Here is a 12845-nt window from a genome sequence, read left to right as displayed (position 1 = left end):
AATGCAGACTTTTGAAGACTTAATGTGAGCACCATGAGACTTTCCTCCCAAAACTCTGAAAGACTTTGATCTGATTAAATCCCAGTGTCTTCTACAGTGAAAACCCTGTGTATCTGCGATGTAATGAGCAGCTTTAACTTGATTTCTTCCATGTTTTTCCCCATTAATGGGTTTTGATTTTACTTTCATGCAGCTTTATTGGGAAAATATAAAACTGCATATGAGTCGCTTTATTTACCCATGATTTTTTTTTCTCTATATTTGACCTTTCCTAAGTAAGAAGCATCTACTGATTTAAATGATTCATAACTTTTAAACCACTAATCCAACCAATACAGTTAATAATTGTAGGAAAAGTGCAGTTTCTCTACTTGGTGTCAGATATGAATTATTTGGACGTTCAGAGGATCCATAGTGAACGTAGAAACACATTAACCCATAAAGACCCATTCATGTCAGTTCCCATCTTAAAATGTCTCTTTATTTAACCTTTCTTAAGTGATTTATCACAATTTATTCTAATATTATCCTCTGTATTTTGTGTTTTTTCAGTGTAATCATGTGTTTTCCTATATTTAATTTACTGATGATGTAGATGTTCATTAAATCTCGTTGTAAATTCAAAGGTTATTATATCAAAAAACGAGAAATTTGAAGAAAAAGTGACTTTTTCTGCAAAATATAACATTAACTGAACATAAACACAATTGTGTCCATCTACTGTCATTGATCCAACTACAAATAATGCTGTAGAAGACGATGGTGTTTCCATGGTAACTACGGAGCCTCTGAACATCCAAATAGATCATATCTGATGACCATGAAAAGATGAAAACTGTATTTTACACCAATTATTTACATGTATTGATAGAATTAGTGGATCAACAGGTATTAAACAGTTTAGATCACTATGCTGTTACTTAGTGGTGGATATATATAAATATATACATATATATATATATATATATATATATATATATATATATATATATATATATATATATATATATATGTGTGTGTATATATATATATATATATATATATATATATATATATATATATATATATATATATATATAATTTTTTTTTTTTTTTTTTTTTTTTTTGTACGTAAGTAATTTATTCGTCAATTTAACAAAACATGATATATCCATTATTACAGTTTGGATTTCTGCATTAAACATGGGTGAAAAGGTGTAAGCAGAAGCAACAGCTTATTTATGCCTACCCTTTTTACAAGACGGAAAGTTGTAGAAACATAACAAGATAACAAGAAGGTGCAGTTTTAAACAATAATATAGATAAACAAATAATATAATCTAAGCAAAATCTTAGATTCATACTGATAATTGTCTTAGTTTATTCAGAAATTTTACATTTATTGAATACTTTAGTTTTAAACATCCTTTTAAATGTGGTGACTGATGTGCATGTCTTTAATTCTTTATCAAGGTTGTTCCATAATTTTACTCCAGATACAGATATACATTTGCCTTTTGTGTTGGTCCTTGCCTTTGATTTCTTGAATATACAGGTCCCCCTAAGATTGTGAATATTTGGGTTGTTATGGGTTAAAAACTGAAGTGTGACTTGCATTTTGGTTTGTGATTTGCTTTTTTGGGTTTTAACTCGTGTCTGAACGTCCACTGAAAGACTTGAAACATGAAACTTTCTGTGATGCGTCCAAAGCAGCCCTGACACAGACGGGTTTTCGTTAGATCTGTCAGAAATAATGTGAAACCTGTGCAACCTGACAGCTTTGAGGCTGAGCTTGGATTTATCTCACATGTATGACACCTTACAAAGCTGGGAGTTGAAATGAAATGACTTGAGATCTCTGAAAAGAACTTATCTCAGTGGTGTTAAACCTATGGCCCGAGGGCCAAATCTGGCCCGCTGAAGGTTCCAGTCTGGCCTGCAGACAAAAATAACACTGAAGTATTAGAAGTCAATGGTGTCATACTCATTTTAGTTCCAAACGCAATCATTTTAGCTAAATGTTTTGTGTTTTTTCAGATCCACTGTGATCTGTAAGTTGTAATGCACATCTGTAAATGATAAGTAGTTACAATTGTTTTTTATTATTAACTTTCTTTATTGGAAATAATTTCACAGGCATGACAGTGCAATGTGATAAAAAGGGCTTCCATTCTTTCATTTTTCTTTTTATCCCTCCCACAATCCCACCCTACCCAAAAGAAGACAATCCTTAACCCTTTCATGCATGAATTATGAGGACCTTAGTCAAAATATTTTTCCTGAGTGTCTTTACTCCTCTTTAGGCATGAAAACAAAACATGCAATTGAATTTTTTTTAATGAACCTCTTTTCATTTTCCACTCAGCTGGACGCCGTGTGTTTAATTTTTGAAGCAAAGAAACATGTATTTAAAACGCAATATACAAAAGTGATAAACTGTGTGAAAACTATGAAATAAAAACATTTTTAATGCAGCTACTCTGATGTTTTCTCACATTTTAATATACTCTAATACTAGTTATGACTCACTTAATGGAGATAATATTAAAAAAATAAAGTTTTTGATTAAGAAAACTGTTAATTACAGTCTAATAACAAATAGCAGTTGATTTACACTCAAACATGTTAGTGCAGATCAGATTTATCAAGAACAGCAAAGTTACAGTGATAGTATGAATTGCAGTGTATGAGACGATGCATGAGCGTCCACTGTGTTGACTGACAAAACAAGTGGTTCCAGCTACAACAAACCCCGCCCCTCGCATGTATTGTAGCTTATTTTGTCATCGGTCCAGCAGATGTCATCATGTCTATGTGTGTTCTGATGTTAGCATATCAGTTGCCACTATATTTGTGCCAGGTTTAAGGTAAATTGACACAAAATTGATGTTTTTATATACATTTGAAATGTTGCCCATTATAAGTAAATGGGAGAAAAAAAAGATTAAAAAAAAAATCATAAAAAATTTAACTTTGACGTACTTTTTAAAAAAAAAATGTAATGACATTTATTCTGGGTTACTGGCAATCTATAAATGCAATTTGGTGTGAATTCAACTAATAGTTTTGCTGCTAGAGCTACCCCTTGCTTCCCCTTTGGTGGGCAGGGTAATAACAAACCCATGAATATACAAGAGAACAGCTGTCCACTGTAGTGACCACTATGCATGAAAGGGTTAATGTAAATCCAATATTAATCAGTAATCAGTACAGAATAGATACAACAATTGTCTATAGTAGTTAAAACTGTAATTAATTTCTTAAGAAATGTCAAGTTTTTAAGATTATTCAAACTTAGCCACACCTGAAGGAAGGACTCATGTTAGAGCTGATGAAGTGACGTGTAAAAACCTCCAATAATGAAAACATTGGCTCATGAGACGTTGGTGACTGACACGTATCTTTTGTTTTTGTTTGTTTTTCCAACAGAAGCCCCATACTGGACCAGGCCTGATCGAATGGACAAGAAGCTCCTTGCCGTTCCCGCCGCCAACACTGTTAAATTTCGCTGTGCCGCCGCCGGAAACCCAACGCCGACCATCCACTGGCTGAAGAACGGCAAAGAGTTCAAGGGAGAGCAAAGGATGGGGGGCATCAAGGTCAGTAAAACAGAATATACAGGGTTTTTATTACATTTATTAGAACAAATTCCTTGACGTACAGTTCGGTTTCACATATTGTACAATTCTAGTCTTTTCTTTATGTTTTCCTTCTCATATACACGTGTAGGGAAGACAGGGTTCATACCCAAGGATGGAAAAGTATGGAATTAAATTTTATTTTAATTAAAGTATGGTAAATGGAAACAAATGTATGGAAAAATATTCATGTTTCCCAGACTGTTCCCACTGTTCTGTTTCCTAGAGCAGAAAATTATCAGTATCTAAAAAAAGAAATAGATCGATCTGTTTATGGTGCTTGCTATGTTTGTGTGGGAGGACACACAGTTGGCTACATGGCCCAGAAAACATTTGGGCTGATTGACAAGTTGAATGCCCTGCCTTCTGCTCTTATCCTCCTCCAACTCATTTTAGGGGGGTGCATCTCTGCTGAAATCTCGCTTCATCATGTCAGTGATGCAAAGCCAGAAATGCCCATTTCTTCTAAACTGCCCCTCTTCAGATCCATTTATTTAATTGAATTTCTGTGCAGAATTTCTTTAGTTCTACTCCATAAATGTCATTGCCTGTACTGTATACCTAATGGTACAATAAATCAGTCATTAAGGAATATGACATGCTTTATTTATGAAGTATGTAACTGTCTGAGAGACAGTGTGGTCATTAGAGAGTACAGTGTTATGTGTTAACAGAGTATTAAGTGTTAAATTCATGATTTTATTTTGTTTAAAAATGATTTCTAGTTTGTACTTTAAAAATGAGATATTGTCTCATGTACCGTTTAAAAAAGAATATCCATTTTATGTAAGAGTTTGTTACGTAAAGGTCATAAAAGGGTCATGACAAGAGGATTCTGGGAAGAATGCGCGAAGAGATGCAGAGCAGTTACGGACTCTTTGTTTGAAGAAAAAATGGGACTCTGCATTCGGTTTATGGCGCTAACGTTGTCACAGTGGTTTTTTTAGATTTTTCATTGGACTTGTCTGATGTCGAGAGAAAATACATCTTCACAAAAACATCAGTAAGAAACGTGGCCGTTTATTAAACCAATGCAGCTATAAAGTATATAAACAATATTTTTCTTTTATTCTTATAGACCCTATCGAAACAGAAATTCAGGTTCTCAGGAAAATCGCCGCTTATCGATTCATCGTTAATCGATCGATTTATAATGGGCGATTTTAACCACATCTCTGTTAAAACAACCCTGAAAAACTTTTACCAGTATGTATCCTGTTCAGGTAGATGGGATAAAATATTGGACCTTTGTTATGGGTCAGTGAGGGATGCTTATAAATCCCTCCTTCCCTCTATGAGGTGAATTTCAGCTCCTCTCCTCTGCATGGAGGTTTTTAGTCCCAAGGTGCAGGACACAGCATTAGAAAAACAGCTTTGTTCCTGTCGCCGTCACTGAGCTCAATAAGAAATAGTGACATTGCACTTTATTCACTTATTTTAGTTATTTATTCTATTTCTTTGCTCTATTTATTATTATTATTATTATTATTATTATTATTATTGTGACTTCAAATTTTAAAATTTTATGTTCTTATGCTGTTTTTTTTATCCCAGACTGTTTTTTATCTTCTCTGGGTTTTTATTGTGTTTTATTGCATCTTGTTTTTATTTATTTGATCTTATTTATTTATTTGCTATAACTGCCATGCTGCTATAACTGATGAATGATGGAACACTGAGCACTTTTTGTCCTGTCTGGAAGCTCGATCAAGTACCTACCGAACAGGTTCAATGTATGTCTTGCTGTAATGCCAAAAGCAATCGCTTCGTCTGCAAAACAAATCTACCCACGGGTACAAATAAAGTAACCTTGAACCTTGATCGATAAGGTCAACCAACTAATGATTAATGGGTTAATCGATAATTTTCATCCCTAAATCTGACTAAACAGGGGACCATATACATGTTTTATACCAATTCAGAATCCCCACCAGTGGGGGAAGTCCTGCCCTCATTGAGCTACCATTAATGTGCCTTTTAGCAAGGCATTTTAATCCTCCGCTAGTCCAGTGGAGCTTCCGTGTTTCCGTCAGTGGTTCAGCATGAGTGTTAAGATGCTCCCTGGTGTGAATTTCTATAACTGGAAGGGTGTGAAGCAGAGTGCTGAAAGAGCGCTCCTCTTCGCAGAGTCTTCTCACGGTAAATAAAGGTCAGGAAACAGTCCGATGCCCCCCCAGCAGGATTCGGGACGCTCTCAGGCCCTGGCTACGCTGACCGAAATAAGTCCGGAGGGTCAAACTGCTGCGCTGGTGCACAGATCCATGTGTGCTCGCGTGATAGCCCAGTGTTGACAGTAACGCAATGCAGCAAACAGCTGTTGTACTCCGTTTTGTCATCAGATTCACTCTAAACACTGGGCTCTCATGTGGAATGGCACTGCTTAAAGTAACAGGCCTTGGTTTACGTTAGAGCTCCTTTAGTGGCCCTGAGCTGTAGGATTAAAAGACAAACTCTGCGTGGTAAGAACATCGGAATTCAAACAGTCAAAACGTGTGTTTTGGTTCAAAATAAACTTTAAGTTAATGACATAAATTCTAAAATTATACCCAGAGATGTAAAAAGTTCCAGGGTCTTTGTGTGCTGTGTCTCATTTTGTTTCAGGCTCGGAAATTCTTTAATAAAGAGAAAGAAAGAGGAGTATTTACCTGCACTGATAGTAACTGGAACTCTTATTCTACTGTTCTAATCATGTTAAAGTTGAACATGTAAATGCACACTTTAAATAACAGTTTCACTGGTCTACAGGTAAAAGGTCTCCAGAAGAAAAGTAATATAACTTTAATGTTTTAGTCACTAATAAAGAAAAAGTAAGTCATGTTGGATGTAGTTTACAACATAGAGTATTTTTTTTTTTTTAATTCATTTTTATTTTTACTTGCAAAATCACAACAACAAGAATATGCAAGTCATCAGAAAGCAAAAAGAAAGCAAACAACAAAAAAAGACAATAGCCATGAGGGAAAAACAAAAAAACAACAACAAAGAAAAACTTGATAGATGACAATAGACAAGAATGACAATAGATGACAAAAGAAAGAAGAGAAAAAAAAAGACAATAGACAAAATAAACATATACGTGTATATAAACACACACATATACAGTACACATACAGTATTAGGTCAAAATGTGAAATTGTGAGAATTAATGAGAAAATGGGTTTACTCCAAAAAAATGTTCATCTCAGAGTTACCAGATCTACTTCAAAACACTGATAATACATTCACTTCACAGGTATTTTTAACAGGAACATTCATAAATCTATTATATAGATGTACATAAACCAATATATATATATATATATATATATATATATATATATGTAATAATACTTTATCATCAGTGAACCAACACTTTGGTCATGTTTTCCAGTTCATCTTATTAAATTATGTAAGATTTAGCACATTTAATCTTTGAAAAAAATATGTAGACCAGTGTTGTAAATGAACAGATATACACAACATCAGGTCTGTGATTTGAAATCCAAAATATTATTCCGCCAAAACTTATTTTTGGCATTTATAACTGCCACATATTGCGATCTGAGGCATTCCTCTGTCACTTAATAGTGGTGAAAACTTAGCTGTAAGTTTATATTTCTGTTCCCATGGCTCTGCTGCTCCCTAAAAACAACAGAAGCGTAACCCAAAGCTAAAAGTGCAGGTCAAAGTCAACACAAGCCAGACTAACAGGGAGGGAAAAGTTTGTTAAAGTGTTTAATTTAAATGTCACGTTGCATAAAAGCAGAGCAGAAACTTCAGCATCTGTAATAAAGACCATAAGCAGCGACGGGGCATTGAAACCCCGTCATGTAATCAGAGTTTTTGAGCTCGGCGGCGGTAAACTGGAGTCGGGTTCGGCTACGGAGAGACGGCTGAGAGACGGTTCTTCCCCCCCAGTGGAGGTTTTGGCCTTTAAAGGGTTAAATGTAATGAGATCCTGCAGCTATTAACAGTTTACAGAGATCTCTAACATCTGCTCCCAGCAGACCAACAGCAGTTGTCTGCCTCCCTCTGTCCTCTCACACACTCTCATTCACACACCTGTCACCAGTCCTCAGGACGCCGCCGCTCGGCCTGGAGAGGCTCTACGACAGCAGCTTTTAGCAGGTTTAGGACCGTTAAGATCTGCTGATGACACAGGTTCGCATCTGCGCCGCTCACTATAAATTAATCCCAGAATGAGCAGCAGGTCAGAGCGCTTAGACACACTGTAAAACCAGATGAGTTGAGTTTCCTTAAAAAATCTCAGTTAACTCGTTGCCTTAAAAATGTAAGTAATGAGTAATGAAAACTTTAGTGTATTAAACTTAAATGCTTGATTTGAATGGAATTGTTATTTCAAGTACAATCCACTCGATGCCAAGTTCATTTAATTTAAAATTTGTTGCAATGTCAGTGCTTTGTATAATCATTAACTTCATATCATCAGTTCATTTTACTCAAGTCCAAGTAGATTTAAATTAAAATGTTTTGCAATATAAAGTGCTTTGTATATTTATTCAACGTAATATTTTGCAGCGTGCATGGAAATTAGGCAGGAAGTTAATTCCTCAGTGTAATTTGCCAGCACAGGAAGTGCTTTTAATTTGGCGAGGTATAAAGATTTACATAGAACAAAAGCAACCATGGATGAACAGGAAAAGCGATTGTTCTTCCTCTGGCTCTGACTCATGGTGCAGCTCTACAAAAATACAAAAACAAACACAAAAAGTCCAACAAACATTACCATGCACACATTAAGTCCAAATTAACACTAACTCCACAACCCCGCTGAACCCCTGCACAGAAAAAGAACACATTTTCAACAACATGCCCAATGCCCACAATGCAATGCGGAGATAAAAAGGTGTGGTCATGACTAAAACTTAGTGATTTAAATCCATTCAACTTAAACATTTTTTTACTTTCAACTATGTCTACAAATTAGGAGAATATACTTCACATTTTATAGTAATGGAATAAAACTGAAATCATTTAAGTACATTGTAATTAAAGCATTTTAGTAAAATCGAAGTCCGGGCTTACAGTGCGTGTATTCCATCTGCTTTGCTCCTGTGTCCGATAACGTTCATGTTCTGTCGAAAATGACAATTAAGTACCGGGTTAAAGGGCACAATAGGGGTGTTTGTGTGTTTGTGTCTATATTATAAAAGGGAAGTGGACTCAAAATCTGTAAAGAGATGACAGTTTAGCGTACTTACAGTCCTGGAAAAAAATATTAGACCACCCCTTGTTTTCCTCAATTTCTTGTTCATTTTAATGCCTGGTCCAACTAAAGGTACATTTGTTTGAACAAATATAATGATAACAACAAAAATAGCTCATAGTAGTTTAATTTCAGAGCTGATATCTATCCATTTAACATGTTTTCATGATAAAAACCAAAATCAGTTCAAAATCTGACACTGTGGCAACGTGGCCCTATTGTTTATCTGTTGCTAGGTAACCCAGTTCAATGATGATTCTGTGATTCTGGGCATAGCAATGTGATTATAAGGTTATTATATTCCAAAATTACTAATGTCTCCCAAAATATTGGTCCTATCAACTTGCCGTTTTCACTAGTCTGTTCCTTAACCAAAAATACATACTGTCGCAGAAAAAATTATTAGACCACCCCTTGTTTTCTTCAATTTCTTGTTCATTTTAATGCCTGGTACAACTAAAGGTACATTTGTTTAGACAAATGTAATGATAACAGCAAAAATAGCTCATAGTAGTTTAATTTCAGAGCTGATATCTAAAAATTTAACATGTTTTCTTGATAATAACCAAAATCACTTCAGTTCTTCCATCATTATCTATGGCATTGTACTGATAAAAACAGTGCTTTTAGGCATTCCATGTTTTCTTTTCTGTCTGTTTTAGTCACATGATACACACAGGAGTTAGTACTGGATTACATAACCATTGTTTTTGATGACTTTTGATGGTCTAATAATTTTTTCTGCGAATGTATGTATTTTTGGTCAACAAACAGACTAGCAAAAACAGCAAATTGATGGGACCAATATTTTGGGAGACATTAGTAATTTTGGAACACAATTGCCTTACAATCACATTACTATGGCCAGAATCATAGAATCATCATTGAAGTGGGTTACCAAGCAACAGATAAATAATAGGGCCACGTTGCCATTGTGTCAAATTTCATGTGTCGACGCGCTAGTTAAGAATCGTGGAAAAAATGATTAGACCATCAAAAGTCATCAAAAACGATGGTTATGCAATCCAGTACTAACTCCTGTGTGTATCATGTGACTAAAACAGACAGAAAAGAAAACATGGAATGTCTAAAAGCACTGTTTTTGTCAGTACAATGCCATAAGAACTGAAGCGACTTTGGTTATTGTCTAGAAAACATGGAAAATGGATAGATATCAGCTCTGAAATTAAACTACTATGAGTTATTTTTTTTTGTTACCATTATATTTGTCCAAACAAATGTACCTTTAGTTGGACCAGGCATTAAAATAAACAAGAAATTGAAGAAAACAAGGGGTGGTCTAATCATTTTTTCCAGGACTATATGTATTTTTGGTTAAGGAACGGACTAGTGAAAACGGCAAGTTGATAGGACCAATATTTTGGGAAGTATCACATTGCTATGCCCAGAATCATAGAATTATTATTGAAGTGGGTTACCTAGCAACAGATAAACAATAGGGCCACGTTGCTGTGGTATCAAATTTCATGGGCAGAAACAGACATGTCAGCTGAGAGGTTATTCAACTGAAGAAAGTAAAGGAATGAACTGGGTCAGAGGATCTAGAACCCGTGGTTCCCCATGGGTCGGTGCACTAGTTAAGATACAGTCACAGAAAAAATTATTAGACCATCAAAAGTCATCAAAAACAATGGTTATGTAATCCAGTACTAACTCCTGTGTGTATCATGTGACTAAAACAGACAGAAAAGAAAACATGGAATGCCTAAAAGCACTGTTTTTATCAGTACAATGCCATAGATAATGATGGAAGAACTGAAGTGATTTTGGTTTTTATCAAGAAAACATGTTAAATGGATAGATATCAGCTCTTAAACTAAAATACTATGAGCTATTTTTTTGTTGTTATCATTATATTTGTCCAAACAAGTGTACCTTTAGTTGGACCAGGCATTAAAATGTGCAGCCCAGTGTCCTGGATAATCCAGAGCATGTCCGATCCCGTCAGCCTTGTACTGTTTTGTGTCAGTATGAGCTGTGACATTATAAGTTGTCAACAAGCCACCGAGATGAATTCCTGTACATTTGCCGCTCGATATAGCTCAGCTTGGCACCGCATCGGTCGCCTCTAGACGTTTAGTTCCCACTGCGGCCACCCAGGCTGAAAGTATAGGCCCTCGTGGCGCTGGAGGAGTATCCACCCAAACAAAGCAGCTTGTGTTTTTCATGTATAGTCATCGGTGGTTAAACAGTTTTTTGGCAAAAGATGAAAAAAGAAGGTATTGGATACAGCGACATGACTGAAAAACATGAGATTATTGGCATTTTTTGCAAATTGCCTCTTCATTTTGTTATTTCATTGTTATTTTATTCACTTTTACTGCTACTTATCACCTTTAAAATTCATTGCGGGTACATTTGAGTACTTAAAACAGGCAGATTTATTGATTCTTAAAGCCTCATTACACACTAATTGTTACCGTTTAACAGTTAAATTCATCCAGTGTTGATTTTTGCTCAAGTCTAATAGAGATGCAAGAAAGGGATCGAGGCTTAAACTGTTTTTTAGCAAAAGATGAAAAAAGAAGGTAGTTGGATTCAGTGAAATGACTGAAAAACATGAGATTAGTGGCATTTTTTTGCATTTAAGTGTGTTTTTATTCACATTTCCTGCTACTTACCACCGTTAAAATTCATTTCAGGTACATTTGAGTACTTAAAACAGGCAGATTTATTGATTTTATCAAACTTTTTTTGCACAGTTATTGTCGCCGTTTTGCAGTAAAATTCATTCAGTGTTGATTTTTGACACAAAAGGGATGGAGGCTTAAACTGTTTTTGGCAAAAGATGGAAAAAAAAGTAGTTGGATACAGCAAGATGACTGAAAAACATGAGATTATTGGTATTTTTTGCAAACTATCACTTCATTTTCTCATTTAAGTGTTATTTTATTTACCTTCACCGCTTCTTATCACCTTTAAAATTCATTTCAGGTACATTTGAGTACTTAAAACAGGCAGATTTATCGATTTTATTGAACTTTGTAACAGTTATTGTCACCATTTTGCAGTAAAATTCATTCAGTGTTGACTTTTGAGGCAAAAGGGATCGAGGCTTAAACTGTTAAACTTTTTTTTAGCAATAGATTAAAAAAGGAGGTAGGTGGATGCAGCAAAATGACTGAAAAACATACGATTATTGGCATTTTTTTGCTTTTTTTTTTTACATTTAAGTACTTAAAACAGGCAGATTTATCTATTTTAAAACTTTGTTGCAGTTATTGACACTGTTTTGCAGTCAAATTCATTCAGGGTTGATTTTTGACGCAAAAGTGATCGAGGCTTAAACTGTTTTTTGGCAAAAGATGAAAAAAAAACGTAGTTGGATACAATGAAATGACTGAAAATCATGAGATTACTGGCATTTTTTGCAAATTATCTCTTCGTTTTGTCATTTAAGTGTTATTTTATTCACTTTTACTGCTGTTTATCACCTTTAAAATTCATTTCAGGTGCCTTTGAGTACTTAAAGCCGGCAGATTTATTGATTTTAAAACTTTTTTGCACAGTTATTGTCACTGTTTTACAGTAAAATTCATTCAATCTTGATTTTTGACGCAAAGAAGGGGATCAGAGCTTAAACTGTTAAACTGTTTTTAGTCAAACGATGAAAAAAGAAGGTAGTTGGATGCAATGAAATGACTGAAAAACATGAGATTACTAGCATTTTTTGCAAAATTATCTCTTCATTTTGTCATTTAAGTGTTTTTTCATTTGTTTTTACTGCTACTTATCACCTTTACAATTCATTTCAGGTACATTTGTGTACTTAAAACAGGCAGATTTATCTATTTTAAAACTTTGCTGCACAGTTATTGTTGTTTTTTTACAGTAGAATTCATTCAATGTTGATTTTTGACGCAAAGAATGGGATCGAGGCTTAAACTGTTGAACTGTTTTTAGCAAGTGATGATAAAAGAAGGTACTTGGATGCAGCAAAATGACTGAATAACATGACATTATTGATATTTTTGGCAAACTCTACCTTCATTTTGTCATTT

General features: G+C 34.7%; 1 protein-coding gene across 6 annotated transcripts in view; it reads left to right on the top strand.

The window, feature by feature from the left end:
* Positions 1-12845, top strand: part of fgfr3 (fibroblast growth factor receptor 3) — a 205133-nt gene that overhangs the window by 116614 nt on the left and 75674 nt on the right. For all 6 annotated transcript variants that reach the window (XM_030126739.1, XM_030126740.1, XM_030126738.1 and 3 more), the window contains exon 5: positions 3409-3578. In XM_030126739.1, coding sequence (XP_029982599.1) covers positions 3409-3578 — 170 coding nt within the window. The remainder of the gene's footprint in view (positions 1-3408; positions 3579-12845) is intronic.

Source organism: Sphaeramia orbicularis, chromosome 22 (assembly GCF_902148855.1).
Source record: "Sphaeramia orbicularis chromosome 22, fSphaOr1.1, whole genome shotgun sequence".
Classification (NCBI taxonomy): domain Eukaryota; kingdom Metazoa; phylum Chordata; class Actinopteri; order Kurtiformes; family Apogonidae; genus Sphaeramia; species Sphaeramia orbicularis.
The sequence above is the reverse complement of the archived record's forward strand: the minus strand, read 5'-3'. Positions and strand labels throughout refer to the sequence as shown.